The sequence below is a fragment of the Chlorocebus sabaeus genome, chromosome 17, assembly GCF_047675955.1.
Source record: "Chlorocebus sabaeus isolate Y175 chromosome 17, mChlSab1.0.hap1, whole genome shotgun sequence".
NCBI classification, from domain to species: Eukaryota; Metazoa; Chordata; class Mammalia; order Primates; family Cercopithecidae; genus Chlorocebus; species Chlorocebus sabaeus.
In genome coordinates, this window is record NC_132920.1 from 43186926 (window position 1) to 43209942 (window position 23017).

At 50.8% G+C, this 23017-nt stretch overlaps 1 protein-coding gene and 1 long non-coding RNA gene across 18 annotated transcripts in view; one reads left to right on the forward strand and one right to left on the reverse strand.

The window, feature by feature from the left end:
• Window positions 1–15837, reverse strand: part of PEX6 (peroxisomal biogenesis factor 6) — a 31121-nt gene extending 15284 nt beyond the window's left edge. For 13 of the 17 annotated variants that reach the window (XR_005243028.2, XR_012089165.1, XR_012089161.1 and 10 more), the window contains exons 1-17: window positions 14848–15837; window positions 11112–11275; window positions 10236–10319; window positions 6442–6544; window positions 6225–6358; window positions 5289–5400; window positions 4705–4913; window positions 3469–3664; window positions 2885–2961; window positions 2635–2767; window positions 2352–2557; window positions 2157–2218; window positions 1795–1903; window positions 1365–1481; window positions 1191–1268; window positions 906–1045; window positions 370–547 (exon numbers count right to left, since the gene is read on the reverse strand). Coding sequence is in view for 5 of the 17 variants with exons in the window: in XM_073005995.1 (XP_072862096.1) it covers window positions 411–547; window positions 906–1045; window positions 1191–1268; window positions 1365–1481; window positions 1795–1903; window positions 2157–2218; window positions 2352–2557; window positions 2635–2767; window positions 2885–2961; window positions 3469–3664; window positions 4705–4913; window positions 5289–5400; window positions 6225–6358; window positions 6442–6544; window positions 10236–10319; window positions 11112–11275; window positions 14848–15729 (2943 nt within the window). In the remaining 12 variants the exon portion in view is untranslated. Of the gene's footprint in view, window positions 1–83; window positions 548–905; window positions 1046–1190; window positions 1269–1364; window positions 1482–1679; window positions 1904–2156; window positions 2219–2351; window positions 2558–2634; window positions 2768–2884; window positions 2962–3468; window positions 3665–4704; window positions 4914–5288; window positions 5401–6224; window positions 6359–6441; window positions 6545–10235; window positions 10320–11111; window positions 11276–14847 lie in introns of those variants that run through there. The other 4 variants (XM_007972531.3, XM_007972530.3, XR_493034.3 and 1 more) reach the window with 4 other exon arrangements.
• Window positions 15781–18905, forward strand: LOC119626843 (uncharacterized). Its single transcript, XR_005243030.2, has 2 exons — window positions 15781–15883; window positions 18772–18905. It is a non-coding gene; the product is annotated as an uncharacterized lncRNA (long non-coding RNA).
• Window positions 18906–23017: the final 4112 nt, after the last annotated feature.

Genomic DNA, 23017 nt, shown 5'->3' on the forward strand with positions numbered 1-23017 from the left:
CCCAGCCCCCCGCCCGCCCCCAGGGCTTACTCCTCCCATAACCCTGCTCTTTCCCACTCCAACCTTTCATGCCACACCACCAGTAGGGGGAGGGACACGTTTTATTTTCAGCCACAGAACTAGCCCTCTTAGGGCCCAATCCCCAGAACCCAAGGCCCTGGCCCTCCTCCTGAGCAGATGGGCCTTCCTCTTAAAGCCAGCCTGGAAGGAGGGGCAAGTAGGCAGGAGATGTCTCTTGAGCTCTTGCTGCTGTCCCAATGCCACTTTGCACCCCAGGATCTCCTGGAGGGAGGTGGCCTCCAGGTGGGTTGGCAGCAGCCTGAGGAGGAGCCCTTCCCTCCCAGATCTCTCTGTGGGCTATCGAGGTACCTGCAGCCATGCTGAGTGGGGTCCCAGGCCCTGGGGGGCTCCTAGCAGGCAGCAAACTTGTGCTGGATGCGCTTGTACCGGAGCAGCTCCTGTTCACTGACTGATGGTTGCAGCCGGGCGGCAGCCTGCAGCAGGTCCTCCATGGTAAGCATCAGTGCTGAGCTCCCTGGCTCCAGCCCTGGAGATGACAAGGTGGGAGGTGAGGCCAGATTCCCCATCCCGGCTAGGGAACAGAGGCTGTGGTCTATGCCCAGGCAGGGGAGAGCCCTGGGATGGTGCCTTCCTGCTCAGGGTCTCCTAGATGTCAGTGATCTTCCCTCTGAAATCCAGGACTAGGTTTGTCTCCCACTCGTTTTCTTTTCCTTAAACATTTTTTTTTTTTTTTGAGATGAGGTCTCTCTGTGTTGTCCAGGCTGGCCTCAAACTCCTGGGCTCAAGCGATCCTCCTACCTCAGCTTCTCAAGTAGCTGGGACTCAGGTGCACCCAGCTCCCCACTGGCTTTCTGGTTGACCTCTCAGGCCGGCAAGTGGCTCACCTTCCTCCAGGTCATGAACCCTGCGTTTGAGGGCAGCTGTCATGGCATCAGAGCAGAGAGAGTAGAGGTCCGCACCTGTCAGCTGGGGAGGGCAGCAATCTAGCACGTTTACCAGGCTCACAGATGGCTCTAGCTTGAATCTGTTGTGGGATACGGGAAGAAACAGAGTTGGCATCACCTCCTCCCTCAAAAGCCAGTGCTGACCAGCTCATTCTGCATGTTGCATGCATCCCCTAAGCATCCCAAGGCGCAAGCCCTTTGCAGTCTTCTTTTAACAGGGCATACTTGCGTGTGATGGCACTCAGAACACGTAGCTGGGAGGCCCGGTCCTCGTTTGCCCCCACAAACACCAGCTTGTCAAATCTTTAGGGAGATAGGCAGGTATAAGTTTCAGGGAGCCCAGCCATGAGGGGTGGAGGCACAGAATGAAGGTGGAGGTAAGCAGTACAAGGGGACCACCTGCCAGGCCGCAGAAGGGCAGGGTCCAGGAGATCTGGTCTGTTGGTGGCTCCGATCACAAACACATCCTGAGTGCTGTGCAGCCCATCCAGCTCGGCAAGGAGCTGAGACACTACCCTGGAGTGAAGGGAGCAAGGGCAAGAGTCCTTGGTGTCCCCCTTAGACTCTGCCCCTGCCTGTGGTACCTCTCCTTACAGGCAGTCTCATCAGGGCCCTCCACTCAGCTGTGCCCAGTGTGCCCCTCCAGGTAGGCCCCCATTCTCCTCAGTGGCCCCTGCCCAATTTCATGGCCCCTTTCAGCTTCCATTATATTACCTCAGAACTGAAACAGCAGGAACTTCTATCTCTGGACTCTTGAAGACTGCTGTGAGCTTTCTCATCTCCTTTCCACCCTGGACCCCCCAGCCTCCATTCCCACTCAGACCAACACCTGTCCATCACTCCTCCAGAATCTCCACTTCGCCCCCGGCTTGGGGCCAAAGAGTCCAGTTCATCAAAGAAGATAATGCACGGAGCTGCAGCCCTGGCCCTGGCAAACACTGAAGAGAGATTGGGGCCCACAGGAGGGTGAAGCTCGACTTGCAGGGGGTTGAAGTTAGGCAAGAGCAGGGAGGGAAACTGGGGTCTGACAATATAGCACTGGCACCCCAGGTACTAGACCCAGCTGGGCAGGAACATGACTTGTGGAAAGGAGGACTAGGAATGACCATGAGTAGCCTGGCAGTGGGGGTGGCTCGGGGGCCATCAGGATTTGGGAAGCATGGGAAGCCCTGCCCCTCCCTGCTCACTCACCTTCCCGCACATTCTCCTCACTTTGGCCCACATACATGTTAATGAGCTCTGGCCCCTTCACGCTGAGTGAGAGGATGTAAGGTGAGACCCGTCAGATGCACATACATACAACTGACCTCTCGGGCAGCCCCTCCTGCTCCCCAGCATGCTGCAGCCCCTGATCCACCCGCCATCCCTTCCAGGCCCCCTGGCCACCTGAGGAAGGTAAGGCTGCACTCAGTGGCTACTGCCTTGGCCAGGAGGGTCTTGCCGGTGCCAGGGGGCCCATGGAGCAGAAGGCCTGAGCGTCTTAGGCCCAGGCTCAGTAGCTCAGGGTGCTCCAGGGGGAGCTGAATGGTCTCCAGGATCTCCTTCTTCACCTCCTGCAGCCCACCTACATCATGCCAGGACACTGAGGGGATCTAAGAGATGGAAAGTGCATGGTTGGGATATGCTCTTGGAGGGGCTCCTGTCCCACCTCCAAGGACTTGGTCTCCACCTTGGGGGCTCCAACAGCCTGGGAGTGAGCTGTCTGTTGTAGCTCCAGTGCCTGCCCAAAGTCCTCAGCCAGGAGGGGAAAGCCAGCAGCACACAGCTCCCCCTCATCCTCCTCAGTCAAGCCACCTGCCAAACTGCAAAGAAAAACACATGGAGGCCTCCTCCCCACCAACATCCCATTCCCTTCCTCACCACCCACCCATCTACATCCATTTCCTCTTTCTGCCTTTCCTGTGCCCAACTCCTCTTACCCTAAGTTCTTGATCCTGGTGCAGGCTGCCCGGCTGCTGTGGGTCAGAAGAGCATAGAGATCCCCTACCACAAAGCCCTAGGGAACCACAGGAAAGGCCACATGAGCAGGGCACAGTAGGTAGGAACCTTCAGGGACCATCCCCCAGTTGGAGCAGTTGGAGCAGAGGCCCTCTGTTGATGCCTTAGGTTTTTTTTTTTTTTTTTTTTTTGAGATGGAGTTTTGCTCTTGTTGCTTAGGCTGGAGTGCAGTGGCAAGATCTCGGCTCACCGCAACCTCCATCTGGGTTGAAGCGATTCTCCCGTCTCAGTCTCCCGAGTAGCTGGGATAGGCATGCACCACCACTCCTGGCTAATTTTGTATTTTTAGTAGAGACGGGGTTTCTCCATGTTGGCCAGGCTGGTCTCGAACTCCCAACCTCAGGTGATCTGCCCACCTCGGCCTCCCAAAGTCCTAGGATTACAGGCGTGAGCCACGGCGCCCAGCCTGGTTTTCTATTCTCACTCACAAGGCAACAGGACTGAGTTCTTGTAACAAAAGCCAGGGACCTCCTAGGGAGGGCCAGTACTCTGCCTTGATACTCACTGCACACCGCCGTGCTAGCTGTGCCAAGTTCACCTCCTGGCCCAGGGGAAGATGGGCAGTGAGGGCCCGCAGGATGCTGAACCGCTGCCCCTCTGATAGAGCAGGCACCTCCAGCTCATGAGGAAATGCTGTCTGCACATCAGCAGGCAAGTCTTGGGCCCGGCTTGTGGTGGCCACAACCATGAGGGGAGGGCAGCTGCAGACAGAGGAGTGTACTGGGGGTAAGAATGTGGTTGACAGCTCCTGTGGACTGCCTTGTCCCAAAGTCAGCACAGAACGGCAGGGAAGTGAGGTGGGTGCTAGGATGGGGTAGGGAGATGAGCACCTACCCCAGTTCCTAGATGGGGGAACTGTGTTTCCCCATCACATTGAGGGCAGAGGCTTTTTCTTTAACCAACTGTTCCCCAATAAATGCTAGACCACAGATTCCTCCCTCTGGATCCCTCTAAGACACTGAGCTCAGGGCTGTCTAGAGGGCAGCCAAATGGGTGCTAGATGACTGAGAAGTCACTGAGGGGTGAGAGAAGGGAGGAATGAAAGGCTGAAAAGTAGGAGGGCTGCTCCCCCTGCCCCCGTTTTTGTTTTTCTTTTTTTTTTTTAAGACTGAGTCTTGCTCTTGTTGCCCAGGCTGGAGTGCAATGGTGCAATTTTGGCTCACTGCAACCTCCACCTCCTGGGCTCAAGCAATTCCCCTGCCTCAGTCTCCCAAGTAGCTTGGATTATAGGCGCCTGCCACCACGCCCTGCTAATTTTTGTATTTTGTGTGTGTGTGTATGAAGGAGTCTCACTCCGTTGCCCAGGCTGAAGTGCAGTGGCGCGATCTCGGCTCACTGCAAGCTCTGCCTCCCAGGTTCACGCCATTCTCCTGCCTCAGCCTCCCAGTAGCTGGGACTACAGGCGCCTGCCATCACGCCCAGCTAATTTTTTTTTTTTTTGTATTTTTAGTAGAGATGGGGTTTCACCATGTTAGCCAGGCTGGTCTTGATCTCCTGACCTTGTGATCCGCCCGCCTTGGCCTCCCAAAGTGCTGGGATTACAGGCGTGAGCCACCGCATCCGACTTAATTTTTGTGTTTTTAGTAGAGACGGGGTTTCATCATGTTGGCCAGGTTGGTCTCGAACTTCTGACCTCAGGTGATCCACCCACCTTGGCCTCCCAAAGTGCTGGGATTACAGGCGTGAGCCACCACGTCTGGCCAGCCTCCTCGTTTTGACAGGCCCAGCTCTGTATAAATACCTGTTGAGGGGGTCCTCATCAAGGAGGAGGTGACGCAGCGCAGCCACCACACGGGCATCCTCACCCAGCCCATCGCGGTCCCGGCCCAGAAGGTCCACGGCTGTGAGCAACAGCACTGCAGGCCGGCAGCGGCGGGCCCGGGAGAAGATGGCCTGCAGTTTTGTCTCCACAGCCCCACTACTGTCTGCGCAGAGGCTGGAGCAGGGCACCTGGGGAGGGGATCCCAATGGGTCTGTGAGCAAGGGGCAAGCATGACAAAGGCAGGAGAATAAGGGGAGGAGGAGTTGGAAGATGTGAGCCATCTTTTTCTCTGGAGGGCAGGGATGGGGAAGATACCCTGGCCAAGTCCTACGTCTTTTTTACCCTATCCCATTCCCTGGACTGTCCACCACTACCTTGCAACCCCCTCCTTCTTGAAAGTACCCCTCTGTAGCTGAGCATCATGGGACTATACCTGACCCACTGGGCTGAAGTGTTAGGGTCTGTGAGTAGACAGAGGAGGGAGTGGAGAGGAAGCAGCAGAGAAGGAGAACATGAGCTAGGGAGGGGAAGTAGTTGGGATTCTACTCTCCAGAGACCCTCACCTTCAGTAAATGGAGCCCAAGTTGACTACAGGCAGCAGCAACTACTGTGGTCTTCCCACAGCCCGGGGGCCCCCGTAGAAGGACACTGCTAGTTCCTGTCAGCAGGGCACCCCTGCAACCAGAGAACATTCATCTCCTTCATTTTGCCCAAACTTTAGAGTCCCCAGTAACACAGGGTCCTTTGAATCTATAAAGCAGATACCCTGTTTTTCTCTCCTTGAGCCTCGCCTACCCCAGGCCAGGGCTGTTGCCATGTAGTGAGGCTGTGTCTCCCACATCACCTATGGTGCTCTGGCCGGGGCATCCAGCATATCCAACAGCCAAAGACTAATTAATTCCCTTTGGCATTGCTGTGCTGCCAATAAAACCTCAACTGTTATGACTGGTCTGAATGGTACTGAGAGGCATTGTGGTGGCACTGGCGGCGGTTGGGGGTCTGCGTCCACACCTGGGCCACTGGTATAGGGAGTTGTGTCCTTCAGGCATTGTCAGGGGGGGCGGGGGGCGGTCTGCGTCCACACCTGGGCCACTGATATGGGGAGTTGTGTCCTTCAGGCATTGGCAGGGGTGGGGGTGTCTGCGTCCACACCTGGGCCACTGATATGGGGAGTTGTGTCCTTCAGGGCCAGGGCAGTAAAGTCCAGGATTGCTAGTGAGCTCCCCAAGGGGAAAGGCAGTTTCAGAAACAGATGCCCCTGCTGGAGATTCTTCCTCCAGAGCCAGTCCTGGAGGACAGAGGTTATCCCAGGAAAGGAGCGTGGGAACTGGCTTACAGAAAGGAGTGGGCTGGTGGCCTGGTCTGGACATACTGGTTTGAGGAAGGTACTCCCAATCCCACTCTGTCCAGTTCATTAGGAACTACCCATTTGGCTGCTGCTCCTCCAGGGATGTTCTAGCCAGGCTTTTCTCACACCCTGGGGTGATGACCTCACTCACCCTGGCTGGAGGCGAGGCTTCAGGACAGCACAGAGTTCAGACACCAAGGCCTCCAAGCCTGGAGGAGACAAACTGCTCCAGAGAGTGGATTTCTCTGAAGGAAGCCATGGAACAGGGCTCAGGGTAGAACCCACCTGTGAAAGGTAGGAAAAAGCTTTCATTTCTAAAAATTGTTTCTACCCCCTGTGCTGGTCTACACCCATCCCTGGGGCCTCACCATGTACAAGGAGGTATGAGTGGTGTCGGCCAAGTAGGCGCTGGCTGGCCCATCTGGAGCTTCCCCAGCTGTTTTCTTCACTTTAAAAAACATTTCCCGCCACCTGCAGGAAAAAGGCGCAATGAACCCCAGACGCAGAGTCCAAAAACGCCCCCTCCTCAAGGACAAGGTTTCTCAATCACAGAGGACAAACAAGAGCACCACAAGTACGTGTCCCGAGTCATGGTAGGGAAAAGGAATGCAGATGGACTTTCTCCTCTTCCTGACAGACCATACACACCTTGAGGGCAAGAGCTATGCCTGTCCCTCTGCATCCCCCATGACACCCATGAGAGCTCTGAGGGGGTGTGTTTCTCCAGGCATGTGGCCTACCCACCCACACCAATGGGAGAAGCCGCTGCTGCACTAAGCAGTGGATCATCTGATTATTTCCACTGGCTTCAGTCTCCCCCTCAAATACACAGCCACCCAGGCCCCAAAAACCCCAGGGGGAAGGGTCCCTTGGCTCTTATTCAATAATCCACAAAATGTCATTGCAGGTAGAGTCCTTAATAATGCCATCTGATGAATAACGGTTCTGTATTCTGGCTGCACACTAGAATTATCTGTGTAACTTTAAAAACTAAACATTTCTCACATATTATGTGATTCCATTCAGTAGAACAGCAGTTGCCATTGGCTAGGAGGGAAGCTATAGGGAATGACTGGTAATGGGTGCAGAGTTTCTTTTTAAGGTGTTGAAAATGTTCTGGAATTAAAGAGTGATGTTTGTTGGTTGTACAACCTTATGAATTAAAAAATTGAATTATATACTTTAAAAGCATGGTATTATGGTGTGTGAATTTTATCTGTTTTTAAAATTAACCTTTCTCCTTCCTTTGTGAAGAAAAAAAGCACAGGCTCTAGCCTCACCCTGATTCTGCTCCAATAGATATGGGGTGGGGCTTAGGCACCTGTATTTTTTGAAAGCTTCCCCAGCAATTCTGATGCAAAACCAGGGCTGTGCAGTCGTTGGCGAGTATCATAGTGAGTTAGGGTTATTCAACCTACTAACAGGGAAGAGGATGGGTAGCAGGAACAGCTACTAACCCAATTTTCCAGATAAAGAAATGATGAACTACTTCCCTCTTTAATCCTCGGGCAGCAAGGCAACGACAGAGCCAGGCTATAACCTAGTCCTCTTTAAGATCTAATCAGGCTGCAAATTCCTCTGCTCACACTGCCCCCCAGTCTCCAAGCTGCTCTCTCTAGCAGCAAAGGGGTGTGAGAGTACAGCAAGGTGGAGAGGGAATCATACCAGGTTAGTATTATGAAACTCTTCTACGTACTATAGTAAACCTAGAACATCAGGAAGCCTGAATCTGCCTATAATTAATTATAAACCCTAGATGACAGTGGGCCTCTAACCTAGGATCTCGATCAAGTTCAACAGCTGAGTCATAGTGTGTATGACTCAACATGGAAGCCCTGCATGGGAATGAGATGGGGGACAGCACTGTGGCGTAGGGAGACACTACCTTCCTCAGTGGAGGGTGGTTGGACCACCTCAGTGAATAGAAAGGCCAGAGCTCTGGACCCTATGTGGACACTGCTAAGGAACACTGGGCTGTGCTCCAGCTAGCCAGATAGGTGATAGTAGAGCTGGCTCCCATGCAGCCTGCTTTGGGGAAGTGGAGCACCAGGGAAAGGATAGAGAGGCTACACCACCAACAGTGGAATTCCTTTGCAGGGCTCACAGGAACTTCTGCAGGGCTTCCCTTCTCAAGCCCAGTGCAGCTTAAAATGCTCACCTGTATCTGTCCTTGGACCCATTGGTTTCCTTGCTTTCCTTGCGGGGGAAAGAACTATGTGCTCAGCACTCAGGAGGAAAGCAGGGTTCTACAGAGTTGAGACAATAGAGAACTGGCTTGCCAGCCTGTCTCATGAGGTTCTAGTGTCTATTTTCCTTTGAAAGTACAAAGAGTGGGCATTCTGTAGTTTTCCTACTGAAAGCTAGCTCAAAGACGTTTGCTAAATTTAAGACAGGAGATAGAGGTGGGAAGTGACTGCTAAGTGCCAGCCTGGCATTTTCCACCAGACTCGTTGTGTACTTAATCTGGAAAACCTTGAAGAGGTGACATGGAGCCTAATGGGGTTACACGGGGCACCACCACTCTGAGATTGGGGGTACTGAGCAGTGGCCAGAACCAAGCCCTGGATATTGACCAGGGATGAATCAGGCACTCCAGACAAGGACTCTCTCTCCTGGCAGAGGACCCAGGCTGGCTATGCCACAGACCTTGGACATGAAGGCTGTTATGCATGGGTTAGTGCATCTATCAGTTGTGCTCTCCTAGTAAACTGCTACAGGAAATGAGTTCAGAATACAGGGGATGCTGGGATACAGGGCTACACATTTTCCTCCCTATGCATAAGGCTAAAGCAGTGTCTCAAATCTTTGCCTCAACATTTTACATGGAACCTCTGTGGTCAGAGTCAACAGCAGGAGAAAAGTTGGATTCCTTATTTTGGGTTCTTGGCTCGGTTATGCTCTATTTCTCATTCTCTGTTGATAGGAAAGGGTAGCCCTCTCAAAAACAATAGAAATCCCCCTTTCCCGTTTTCAGAGATAGGACTGAGAAGTAGCTTGTGCACACTCCATAGTTAAGGCAGAAATCAGAGCCTGTATATCCTTATGTTGAGATATGGATGGTATGACCCAAGTCTTGGTCCAAACAACACCAAGGCTGAGAATGGAAAGGAAGGAATCCCGTCTTGGTCTAGGCCATTAAACTCTTCTTTAAAATAAATAAATAAATAAATAAATAAATAAATAAATAAATAAATAAGATGGTCTTGCTGTGTTACCCAGGCTGGAATTCAGTGACACGATCTGGGCTCACTGCAACCTCCGCCCCCCAGGTTCAAGTGATTCTCCCGCCTCAGCCTCCTGAGTAGCTGGGATTATAGATGTCCACCATCACACCTAGCTAATTTTTGTATTTTTAGTAGAGACAGGGTTTCACCATGTTGGCCAGGCTGGTGTTGAACTCCTGACCTCAAGTGATCTGCCCACCTCAGCATCCCAAAGTGCTGGGATTACAGGTGTGAGCCACCACGCCTGGCCTAAACTCTTCTTAGTGCTTTGCTTTACATAGGGCCACCAGTCAGTTTGAGGATAAACACCTCCCAAAGCCAGCAGTGAGGGTTCTTTTTGTTTGGTTGTTTTTTGAGACAGTGTCTAGCTATATTGCCCAGCCTCTCGAGTAGCTGGGATTACAAGTATGCGCCACCATGCCTGACCAGTTCTTAACCTTTCTTCAGTCATACACTTGTTTGGGAACTGAAGGACTGGTGAATTTTCTCTCCAAAAAAATGTACACAGACTTGGGGTGAGTTGCGCACAACTGTAATCTCAGCACTTTGGGAGGCCAAGGCAGGCAGATCACTTGAGCTCAAGAGTGCGAGACCAGCCTGGGCAACATGGCGAAACCCTATCTCTACTAAAAATACAAAAACCAATAGCTGGTCGTGATAATGCGAACCTGTAGTCCCAGCTACTATGGCAGGGGCAGTGCTGAGGTGGGAGAATCACTTGAGCCATGGAGGTAGAGGCTGCAGTGAGCTGTGTTTGCACCACTAAACTCCAGCCTGGGTGACAGAGCAAGATCCTGTTACACACACACACATACACACAGTACATGACAACAAAATCCTCTTGGGCACAAATTACATATGATTTGCAGGGAAGGGATTGTAGAACCCATGCAACAAGGTTACAAATCCCAGCTATAGGACAGAAGGCAGCTGCATACCTGGGCAGTTTCTCTGGACTTCCTTCCAGGATCTCTACTTGCCCAATTGTTGGCACACACAGAACATCCCCTTCCTGGACTACCCTGCAACACAGCAGTGGCCCTGGTCAGGTCACAATGGGAGTAATGAGCATGTGTTCATTACCACAAGCCCACCCCCAACATGCAGACTACTTCCACCCAGAGATCTACTGCCCACCCAGAGATCCCACGCAGTTCTCCAAGGAACAAGTCAGACTTAGGATGAGCTAGGGGAAATGGTGGAGAGACTAGAAAGGGGGATCAGAGACAGATGAGAGGCAGAGCAGGATCCTGGCTCTTTTAGAGCCCTCTTTGATCAAAGGTGTCTCTGTTTGGAATGTCCAAATTAACCTCATGGTTCAGATTTCTCTTCTGTGGTCTCCCTGATATACCAAGAGGCACCTACCACAATCTAAAATGTGGCTTCTTTTTTTTTTTTTTTTTTTTTTTTTGAGATGGAGTCTCACTCTGTTACCCAGGCTGGAGTGCAATGGCGCGATCTCGGCTCACTGCAAGCTCTGCCTACTGGGTTCACATCATTCTCCTGCCTCAGCCTCCTGAGCAGCTGGGACTATAGGCGCCCGCCACCATGCCCCGCTAATTTTAGTTTTGTATTTTTATTAGAGACGGGGTTTGGTCTCTACTAAACCCCAGGATGGTCTCAGTCTCCTGACCTCATGATCCACCCGCCTCGGCCTCCCAAAGTGCTGGGATTACAGGCGTAAGCCATAGTGCCCGGCCACAAATGTGGCTTCTTTTAACCAGGGCCTCTGGGGTACCTGATTCTAAGGCATGGGATAGGAGGAATGTGATGAGGGTGAGATGCTATCCTCCTTAAAAGCTTAGGTAGCTAACCTGGGTATCTGAAAGTGCCGGTAAAGAACACCATCATAATTTCCATTAGTGCTGTAGTGGGGAGAAGACACAATTTCGATGTATAACTCTCTGGCAAATGGAGGCCCAGGCAGCAATGAGCAGCTTCCTTTGTCTTCAGGGGCAATGGAGCCTTCCAAATACCTCTATTAGAGAAATAACCGCCACGTTATAACCTTCTCCTAAGGGGACAGGCTCTAACCTGTCTCTTAGCAGCCAACATGTCTATTTCCATCCTGTCTTTCCCATAACCACAAGGCTTGTGGAAGGTGGCACCTGAGGTAGCAGACCTGAAAACCTCTCCGTCTAATGGGTACCAGGAAGGGAATGTCACCTCCTATCCCCACTCTGGCTCCAAAAAATTTTCTCGGTAAAGATAACCTTTCTGTGACACCTTTAACTTGGCCCAGAGCCTGTGAAATGGTAAAGACATTTATTCCCACAAGACCTATGAGTGACACCAGGCACCCACTGGGATTAACATTAAGTGGTCATTAGTGGGGAACCTCTGAATTCAGGCTGTGGGAAAAGCTGAAAGTGTTGGTTCAGTGGTTGGTTGGTTCAATGAGCCCTACTCTTGAGTACTCCAGTAGTTTTTCCTCCATTCAGGAGGAAACCTACATCCACTCCCTTTCACATGTATCTTGTATCTCTACCTGACATCCCATAGTATTAACTGGCTGCTCTAGTATTTCCCAGTAGAACTCTCTACAATGGAATGGTCTATATCTGCATGTGCTATTGAGCACTTGAAATGTGGCTAAAAAGATAAAACAAAACAAAACAAACAAACAAAAACAAAGAAATGTAGCTAAAGCAACTAAAAAACTGGATTTTAGTTTTTTTTTTTTTTTTTTTTTTTTTTTTTTTGAGACGGAGTCTCGCTCTGCCGCCCAGGCTGGAGTACAGTGGCCGGATCTCGGCTCACTGCAGGCTCCGCCTCCCGGGTTCACGCCATTCTCCTGCCTCAGCCTCCCGAGTAGCTGGGACTACAGGCGCCCGCCACCTCGCCCGGCTAGGTTTTTGTATTTTTTAGTAGAGACGGGGTTTCACTGTGTTAGCCAGGATGGTCTTGATCTCCTGACCTCGTGATCCGCCCATCTCGGCCTCCCAAAGTGCTGGGATTACAGGCTTGAGCCACCGCGCCCGGCCTGGATTTTAGTTTTGTTTTTTCTCTTTTTTCTGAAACTTTTGCTTTGTTGCCCATGATGAAGTGCAGTGGCACAGTCTTGGCTCACTGCAACCTCTGCCTCCTGGGTTCAAATGATTCTCCTTGTGCCTCAGCCTCCTGAGTAGCTGGGACTATAGGCGTGCATACCACCATGCTGGGCTAAATTTTGTGGGTTTTTTGTTTTTTGAAACGGAGTCTCGCTTGTCATCCAGGCTGGAGTGCAGCAGCACGATCTCGGCTCACTGCAACCTCCACCTCCCGGGTTCAAGGGATTCTCCTGCCTCAGCCTCCCGAGTAGCTGGGACTACAGGCATGTGCCACCACATTCGGCTAATTTTTTTTTTGTATTTTTAGTAGAGATGGGGTTTCACCGTGTTAGCCAGGATGGTCTCGATTTCCTGACCTTGTGATCTACCCTCCTCGGCCTCCCAAAGTGCTGGGATTTAATTTTTGTATTTTTTAAAATAGAGATGGGGTTTCGCCATGTTGGCCAAGCTTACTTTATTTAGTTTTAGCTAATTTAAATTTAAAAAGCCACAAAGTGGCTGGTGGCTTCCATATTGGACAGCACCATCTAAACCATATATCTAGGTCCTTAACTGAACACTACTGTATTTGTCCCCCTAAACTCAACTTTCATTTTTTCTTTTTTTGAGACAGAGTCTTGCTCTGTCACCCAGGCTGGAGTGCAGTGGTGTGATCTGGGTTCACTGCAGCCACCACCTCCCAAGTTCAAGCAATTCTCCTGTTTCAGCCTCCCCAGTAGTTGGGTTTACTGGTGTGCACCACCATACTGGGCTGATTTTTGTATTTTTAGTAGAGACAAGGTTTCACCATGTTGGCCAGGCTGGTCTGGAACTCCTGACCTCAAGTGATCTGCCTGGCTCAGCCTCCCAAAGTGCTAGGATTACAGGCATGAGCCACTGCGCCTAGCCGCCTTTTTTTTCACACAATGAAGGTTTATTTTTTTGTCACTTTTATGTCTGTTATGGTGAACTGGTGCCTCCTTACTCAGTAACCTATGAAAATGGAACAACTATTATCTGTTCTACAACTTTCTTCTTGAAGTAAAGGCAGAAACCAAAAACTTCCCTTGGATGTATTTAATAAAATATTAAAATTAAATACCAGGCACCAAAGATAATAAAGACTCCTTTCCTTCAAGGTATTTACAATATATAATTGGGGATTAGACAGATTATGTAATCATAACAAGAAAGAATAAAATAAATGCCATAAAAAAGATAGAAAATGCTATAGGAGGAAGTGCTAAATTTGTGACTGCAAGATCATGAAAGGCTTTGTGACAAAGGTATCATCTTCAGATGGCTCTTGAGGGAAAGAAGGGTAGGATTTTAACAGATGAGGCTGGAATAATAGGAAACAATTTGAAGTCAAGGATAAGCAGGAGCAAAAGCAGAGACATCATTCTCCATATTATAAAGCACAATACCTAATACATTGTAACAGTTCAATAAACTAATAAGATTGAGTAGATTAACATACACACCTGAAACCTCACTTTTTTTTAAATTTTGACGCAGAATTTTCGCTCTGTCGTCCAGGCTGGAGTGCAGTGGTGTGATGTGGGCTCACTGCAACCTCCGCCTCCCAGATTCAAACAATTCTCCTGCCTCAGCCTCCCAAGTAGCTGGGATTACAGGCATGCACCACCACACCCAAACCTCACCTTTCACCTGAATGAATGAAAGCCTTTCGTATGCCCCACTACATTATGGAGGCTTATGATATTTTGATTATAGAAAATGCATAAACAGGCCTGGTGCGGTGGCTCACACCTGTAATCCCAACACTTTTGAGTGGATCACCTGAGGTCAGGAGTTCCAGACCAGCCTGACCAATACGGTGAAACCCCGTCTCTACTAAAACTTACAAAAATTAGCCGGCGTCGTGGCGCGAGCCAGTAGTCCCAGCTACTCGGGAGGCTGAGGCAGGAGAATTGCTTGAACCCGGGAGGCGGAGGTTGCAGTGAGCCGAGATTGCGTCACTGCACTCCAGCCTGGGCAACAGAGCAAGACTCCATCTCAAAAAAAAGAAAGAAAAGAAAGAAAGAAAAAGAAAATAGATAAATGAGGCTAAGAAACATTATCATTATTATTATTTTTGAGACGGAGTTTCACTCTTATTGCCCAGGCTGGAGTGCAATGGCGCGATCTGGGCTCACAGCAAGCTCTGCCTCCCGGGTTCAAGTGATTCTCCTGCCTCAGCCTCCCGAGTAGCTGGGATTAGACGCATGTGCCACCACGCCCGGCTAATTATATATATTTTTATAGAGACGGGGTTTCTCCATGTTGGTCAGGCTGGTCTCGAACTCCTGACCTCAAGTGATCCGCTGGCCTCGGCCTTCCAAAGTGCTGGGATTACAGGCGTGAGCCACCGCGCCTGGCTAGAAACATTATGTTCAAAGTCCGGGATAATATGGAGCACGAGTCCTAAATGCTACGGCTCTAGTCTTCCAATTCACCTAAGACACAGAAGAGGGTATAAGGGAGAGGAAGCACTTTTGACCTCAGTCCTTTATCCTACCTGAATTCTGAGCTCTCCCACTTCCAGGGGGTCACAGCCAAGATTAAAAGCCAAAGTGGCAGGGACGAGCGCCAGTCCGTCAGCGAGGGGCTCTCCCAGCTGCCCAGAGCCGGGTCCCAGTCTATCAGAGAGGTCCCAGCGAGGTTCTAGGACCTGCACCCTGGCCAAATGCGGCCGTGAAGTGTTCGATGACTCTCCGGCCCGGGTCACCCACACCCATTCGCCCTGGAAGAGGCCAAGGCCACGGAGACAGCTCCGGCTCACCCCTAGTGAATCTCCAGTCCCTCCCAGAACTCCCTGCAGTCGCCGGACTGTGCCAGAAACCGCAAAGGAGGACACCACGGGCGGGGGTGGGGGCCGACTGCTGTCCCCAGACTCTGGGCACAGTCTGGCCCGCCCGCGGAGCTCAGTCACAGCCAGCCGAGTCCCTGGGCCTAGCAGCCCTTGCAACGCCGGCCGCGTCTCCAGCACCCGCGGTCCGGGCACTGGGAGGGTCTCTCCGCGCCTCACCAGCAGCGGCCCGACTCGTGGTCCGAGCCCAGGCCCCACAGAGGTGCCAAGCAGTGCCCAGCCTAGCGCTGGGGGCCGCCGCACCGGCCGCGCCCGCACCCAGGCCCCGGAGCCTAGTGCCAGGAGCCGCAGGAGCGCGCGGCTAACCAGGAGCTGCGGGGGCCCGGGACCCTGCTCTTCGGTGCCCGCGCCCGGCCCCTCCAGGGCTGCCACCAGCAGCGCCGGCCCTGCCGGGCTCTCCCCTGCAGGCCTCAGGGCCAGCACCAGGCCCAGCCCCGCCGCCGGCCACGGGCCCCCGGGCGGCAGCAGCACTGCCAACGGGGGTGTCTCGGTCGGAAAGGGCTCCAGGACCCGCAAGACAGCCAGCGCCATGGTGACAGGAGACCAACGAGGAGGGTGAAGGAGGGCGGCTTCCGGAGCCAGGGAACTAGACCACTAGTGTGCGCGAGCGCCGCTTCCGCTTCCGTCAGGGAAGGCCGGAGGAAAAGGGGAGGGGCGTCGGGTGCCGCGAGCTTGTTCTGAGAGGGTAAGCTGCACCCCGAGGCGGATTGGTCTGTGTCGTGCCTGAATGGCAGTAACGTTCATCACTGCTGTTGCGTAGCGTTTACGCATGCGCCCTTTGAACCTGTGCTTAAGGAATTTATCTTTGCCTTCTACGGAAGTAATGTAACTATCTTAACTATCTTTCCTCGTAGCATGAACCTAACAGTTTATTGACTGATAAATGAACAGTCAGCATGCTCGGGATGACTGGGCCTAGTGCTGGGAGCTCTAGGTGAAATATTTCAGAAGGAGTCCGCCCCTCTGCGGAACTCCTGCAGCTTCCCCTGTGGAACTGTGAGCACTGAGGTTTGAGGGTTGCAGAAAAGGTTGCAGGAGGGAGTAGCAGGATTAGAAAACTGTCTCACACCTGCTTATAGGTGTATAGTGGCTGCTGAGTGAATTACTAGATGTGATTCATACAGCCCTGGAGTTCTTGGTGCCACCACACATGTTCCAGCACATCTGGCACAAAACCTATGTTCCAGGACTTCTTGCCCTGTTCGTTGTTCTTTTTGTTTCACTCCCACCAAACTTGAAGACAAAGCAGCTTCCTTTCTTCACCTCCCAAATCCTTGTAGATTGGAAACCCATTCACTTTCTATCGTAGAGCGGGGCAGGCAGCAGAGCAGGCAGAAGGAAAGGAGTTGAGCTTCTGTCAGCACGGCACCAACAGTCGACTTCCTGCCTGTTCTGTTATATAGATTCCATCCTTCTCTTCACCTCCATTCTTCTGTACAAGACACTCAGCTAGTGGTAGGCCACATTTCCTTTTTTTTTTTTTTTTTTTTTTGAGACAGAGTCTTGTTCTGTCGCCCAGGGTGGAGTGTAGTGGTCGGATCTCGGCTCACTGCAAGCTCCGCCTCCCAGGTTTACGCCATTCTCCTGCCTCAGCCTCCCCAGTAGCTGGGACTACAGGCGCCCGCCACCTCGCCCGGCTAGTTTTTTGTATTTTTTTGTAGAGACAGGGTTTCACCGTGTTAGCCAGGATGGTCTCGATCTCCTTGACCTTGTGATCCGCCCGTCTCGGCCTCCCAAAGTGCTGGGATTACAGGCTTGAGCCACCGCGCCCGGCCCACATTTCCTTTTTTATGGAGACAGGGTCCTACTCTGTCACCCAGGTTGGAGTGCAGTGGCACGAGCACTGTTCATTGCAGCCTCCACCGTCCCAGGCTCAAGTGATCTCCCACCTCAGCCTCCCCAGTAGCTGTAGCTGGGACCACAGGCACACGCCACCATGCCCATTAATTTGTTTTCTGTTTTTTCCTTTTTTTTTTGAGACGGAGTTTTGGTCTTGTTGCCCAGGCCAGAGTGCAATGCCACGATCTCAGCTCACTGCAATCTTACCTTCCCAGGTTCAAAGAATCCCCTGCCCCAGCCTCCCAAGTAGCTGAGATTACAGGTGTGTACCGCCACACCCAGCTAATTTTGTATTTTCAGTAGAGATAGGGTTTCACCATGTTGGTCAGGCTGGTCTCGAACTCCTGGCTTCAAGTGAGCCACCTGCTTAGGTCTCCCAAAGTGTTGGGATTACAGGCATGAGCCACTGCGCCTGGACTAATTTTTTATTTTTTTTTTATTTTTATTTTTATTTTTTTTTGAGACGGAGTCTTGCTCTGTAGCCCGGTCTGGAGTGCAGTGGCCGGATCTCAGCTCACTGCAAGCTCCGCCTCCCGGGTTCACGCCATTCTCCTGCCTCAGCCTCCGGAGTAGCTGGGACTACAGGCGCCCGCCACCTCGCCCGGCTAGTTTTTTTTTTTTTTTGTATTTTTAGTAGAGACGGGGTTTCACCGTGTTAGCCAGGATGGTCTCGATCTCCTGACCTCGTGATCCGCCCGTCTCGGCCTCCCTAAGTGCTGGGATTACAGGCTTGAGCCACCGCGCCCGGTCAATTTTTTATTTTTTGTAAAGACAGTTTATCTGTGCTGCCCAGGCTGGTCTTGAACTCCTGGTCTAAGGAGATCCTCAGGCCTCAGCCTCCCAAAGTGCTGGGATTACAGGCATAAGCCATCATGTCCCACTATATTTCCAATAATTAACAATTATTTTCACTTACAATAAATGAATTGGATGGTGGCAATTTCCATTTTCTAGACCTTACATTCTCTTTCAGCTACTGCTCAGCTTTCTTTCTCTCTCTTCTTGAGGCAGTCTTCTATTTTGTACATTATACATTCCTGAAAATTTGAAAGCCAAATATATGAAAACTATTAGATTTGCATATTATAAGGGCTGGGTGAAGTGGCTCATAGCTGTAATCCCAGAACTTTGGGAGGCCAAGGTGGGTGAACTGCTTGAGGCCAGGAGTTTGAGACCAGCCTGTCCAACATGGTGAAACCTCATCTCCACTAAAAGTACAAAAATTAGCTGGGCGTGGTGGTGTGTGCCTGTAGTCCCAGCTACTTGGGAGGCTGAGGCAGGAGAATGGTGTGAACCCGGGAGGCGGAGCTTGCAGTGAGCTGAGATCACACCACTGCACTCCAGCCTGGGCAACAGAGTGAGACTCCGTCTCAAAAAAAAAAAATTTTTTTTTTAGAGTGCAGTGGCACGATCTTGGCTCACTGCAACCTCTGGCCCCCAGGTTCACGCTGTTCTCCTGCCTCAGCCTCCTGAGTAGCTGGGACTATAGGCGCCTGCCACCATGCCCGGCTAATTTTTTTTTTTTTTAAGTAAAGACAGGGTTTCATCGTGTTAGCCAGGATGGTCTCAATCTCCTGACCTTGTGATCTGCCCGCCTCGGCCTCCCAAAGTGCTGGGATTATAGGCATGAGCCACTGTGCCTGGTAGATATAACAAACATTTCTAACAGCATAGGTATCCACCCCCTGCAGTTCCCATTAAATGTTTTAACCAAATTCATTTCCTCTTGCCTAGAGACCATCAGGCTTCAGCTGATCATGCAACAAAGGTTCCAGCCAGTTCCAAGTGAAGACACCACCCCCGGCCATCAAAAAGCTACCCTGCCTCCACTAGACAGAGCAGGGTGAGAGTTCCATGATCCCCAATAGGTAGGGACCATCCCCCAAGCCAGCATGAAGCAGTTACAGAAAAAAGATCATGTGTCCCTCTGTCTCCCATAAAGATTGATGGAGATCACATCTCAGGGGGTAGATGAGGCAGGAAAATAGGGTCTGGAGGCAGGGAACATAAGGCCAATTCACACTTCAGCTGTAACAGGAAATATCCTCTCCCTAGGGCATACATCGTTAATAACTTTGTAATTGTAACTTTACTTCATCCTCTTCATTTACATAGGGTGTTCCCCAAGTAGAGGGTATTTAAACTCACAAAAATTCTGTAACAGGGCCTTTGAGCCCCTATGCTCATGCTCACTCCCATACTGTGGAGTGTACTTTCATTCTCTCTCTTTTTTTTTTTTGAGATGGATTCTTGCTCTGTTGCCCAGTCTGGAGTGCAGTGGCGTGATCTCGGCTCACTGCAACCTCCACTGCCTCCTGGGTTCACGCCATTCTCCTGCCTCAGCCTCCCGAGTAGCTGGGACTACAGATGCCAGTCACCACGCCCGGCTAATTTTTTGTATTTTTAGTAGAGACAGAGTTTCACCGTGTTAGCCAGGATGGTCTCAATCTCCTGACCTCGTGATCCGCCCACCTCAGCCTCCCGAAGTGCTGGGATTACAGGTGTGAGCCACCACGCCCAGCAGAAATGTACATGTTTTAAGGTCTTTCTTTCTTTTTCTTTCTTTCTCTTTTTCTTTCTTTCTTTTCCTTCTTTCTTTTTCTTTCTCTCTCTCCTTCCTTCCTTCCTTCCTTCCTTCCTTCCTTCCTTCCTCCCTCCCTCCCTCCCTTCCTCCCTTCCTCCCTTCCTCCCTTCGCTCAAGCAATCCTCCTGCCTCAGCCTCCCAAGTAGCTGGGACTACAAGCTTGCACCACTGCTCCTGGCTCTGTTCTAAGGTATTTGTATCCCCAGAGAGACAAGAAAAAAAAAAAAAAAAATATATATATATATGTATATATCTCTATCTATTTGTATATATATCTATATTTATATATATTTTGAGTCCACGGTGGAGTGCAGTGGTACGATCTCGGCTCACTGCAACCTCCGTCTCCCAGGTTCAAGAGAGTCTCCTGCCTCAGCCTCCCGAGTAGCTGGGATTACAGGCGCCTGCCACTACACCCAGCTAATTTTTCATATTTTTAGTGGAGACAGGGTTTCACCATGTTAGCCAGGATGGTCTCGATCTCCTGACCTCACGATCCACCGCCTCAGCCTCCCAAAGTGCTGGGATTACAGGCGTGAGCCACTGTGCCCAACCAAGAAAATGTTTTTTAAATGCTTAATTATAGTTCCTGGAGGTACCTCCAGTCCTAAACATGAAATTGTTCAGCCTCACATCTATAAAATAGCATGCAAGAGGTTGGGTGTGGTGGCTCAAACCTGTAATGCTAGCACTTTGGGAGGCCGAGGTGGGCAGATCACAAGGTCAAGAGATTGAGACCATCCTGGCCAACATGGTGAAACCCCATCCCTACTGGAAATAGAAAAATTAGCTGCGTGTGGTGGCGCGTGCCTGTAGTCCCAGCTACTCAAGAGGCTGAGGCAGGAGAATTGCTTGAACCTGGGAGGCAGAGGTTGCAGTGAGTCGAGATTGCACCACTGTACTCCAGCCTGGTGACAGAGCGAGACTCCATCTCAAAAAATAAATAAATAAATAAATAAATAAAATAGCATGCAAGAATGTACTAACCAGGAACCATGGCCTGTGTCTATAATCCCAGCTATTGGAAGGCTGAAGCAGAGGATCACTTGAACCCAGGAATTCGAGGCTATGATTGTGCCTCTGCACTTCAAGTGGGTGACAGAGCAAGACCTTGTCTCTTAAAAGATATAACATTAAAAGAAAAAAAAACTAAATAAAGAATGTTCTAGGTACCTAGATTCACATGGATGAAAGCTCCCATTTTGTAGTGCTACTATATGTGGCTTGGTCCCCTACCTCCCAGAGGAACCAAGGGCTGGATAGATGGTGCATGGGCCTAAAGAGGATATGCCTGCTTTACACAGTAGCAGGCAAGCTCTAGGCCTCAGGACTATCATGCTCCTTGAGGCCTTGGAGATGGGTAAAAACATCAGTTATCTTGCCTGGATCAGCACTCATACAGACACAAATACCTGTCCACAAATAAATGTCCTTTCCTCCCAAGCTTTTCTCCCAGCAGGTAACAGCTGGCATGTAGTCCACTGTGTGTTACCCTGAAATCGTCATTAGTCACCGAAAGCCAAATACTATTTCTGTAAGATCGCCAGGACCCTACATTTGCCATCTTCACTTCCTCGCCTCTTGATGCTCAATCTTCCACTCACTAAAAACGTTCTTCTACTCTCTTATGAAAAAATCACCCATAATCTTCTAATTGCAGAATCAAGGTGATGCTGTTCCATCTTTCTCTGACATTACTGACCAATTGTCTTTTATTTCCTTTGCCACTATGACACCAGTTTTCCTCCTACAACTCTGACCACTTCCGGAAATCATCCTCAACTCCTCCCTTTCCGTTACCATCCCCCCCCACACAATCCAATGAATCACCATATCCTGTTGATTCTACACATTTTCATGCTCCATCCTCTCTTCTCCATCCCCATGGCCACTGTCTTGTAACATTGCTCTCCTGGGTAAGGGACACAGGTGTTTTTTTTTTTTTTTAGATGGAGTCTTGCTCTGTCGCCCAGGCTGGAATGCAATGGTGCGATCTCGGCTCACTGCAAAACCTACCTCCCGGGTTCAATCGATTATCCTGCCTCAGCCTCCCGAGTAGCTGGGATTACAGGCACCCACCATCATGCCCGGCTAATTTTTGTATTTTTGTAGAGACAGGGTTTTGCCATGTTGGCCAGGCTGGTCCTGAACTCCTGACCTCAGATGATCTGCCCGCGTCAGTCTCCCAAAGTGCTGGGATTACAGGCATGAGCCACCGCGCCTAGTCTTTTTTTTTTTAATTATTATATTTTATTTTATATAGAATTTTAAAAATTTATTTTTTGTACATGAATAAATTCTTTAGTAGTGATTTATGAGATTTTGATGCAGCCCCATCGCCCAAGCAGTGTACACTGTACCCAATGTGTAGTATTTTGTTTTTTGAGATGGAATTTTATTCTTGTCGTCCAGGCTGGAGTGCAAAGGCATGATCTTGGCTCACTGCAACCTCTGCCTTCCAGATTCAAGTGATTCTCCTGCCTCAGCCTCCCAAGTAGCTGAGATTACAGGGATGTGCCACCACGCCCAACTAATTTGTATTTTTAGTAGAGATGAAGTTTCGCCATGTTGGTCAGGCTGGTCTCAAACTCCTGACCTCATGTGATCTGCCTGTCTCAGCCTCCCAAAGTTCTGGGATTACAGGCGTGAGCCATGGCACCTGGCCCCAGTGTGTAGTCTTTTATCCCTCATTCCCCTCCCATCTTTTCCCTCTGAGTCCGCAAAGTCCATTGTATCATTCTTTTTTTTTTGAGATGGAGTCTCGCTCTGTGCCCAGGCTGGAGTGCAGTGGCACAATCTCCACTCACTGCAAGCTCCGCCTCCCACGTTCACGCCATTCTCCTGCCTCAGCGTCCCATATAGCTGGGACAACAGGCGCCCGCCACCACGCCCAGCTAATTTTTGTATTTTTAGTAGAGACGGGGTTTCACCATGTTAGCCAGGGTGGTCTTGATCTCCTGACCTCGTGATCCGCCTGTCTCAGCCTCCCAAAGTGCTGGGATTACAGCCGTGAGCCAACGCGCCTGGCCCATGGTATCATTCTTATGCCTTTGCATCACAGGTTTATTCTTCTCTTTTTTTTGGAGATGGAGTCCCCTTCTGTCGCCAGGATGGAGTACAGTGGCACGATCTCGGCTCACTGCAACCTCCACCCACCGGGTTCAAGCGATTCTCCTGCCTCAGCCTCCCGAGTAGCTGGGACTACAGGCGCGCACCACGCGCACCACCATGCCCAGCTAATTTTTGTATTTTTCATAGAGACGAGGTTTCACCATGCTGGCTGGGATGGCCTCGATTTCTTGACCTCGTGATCTGCCCACCTTGACCTCCCAACGTGCTGGGATTACAGGCGTGAGCCACCGCACCCTGCCTAATTTTTGTATTTTTACTAGAAAT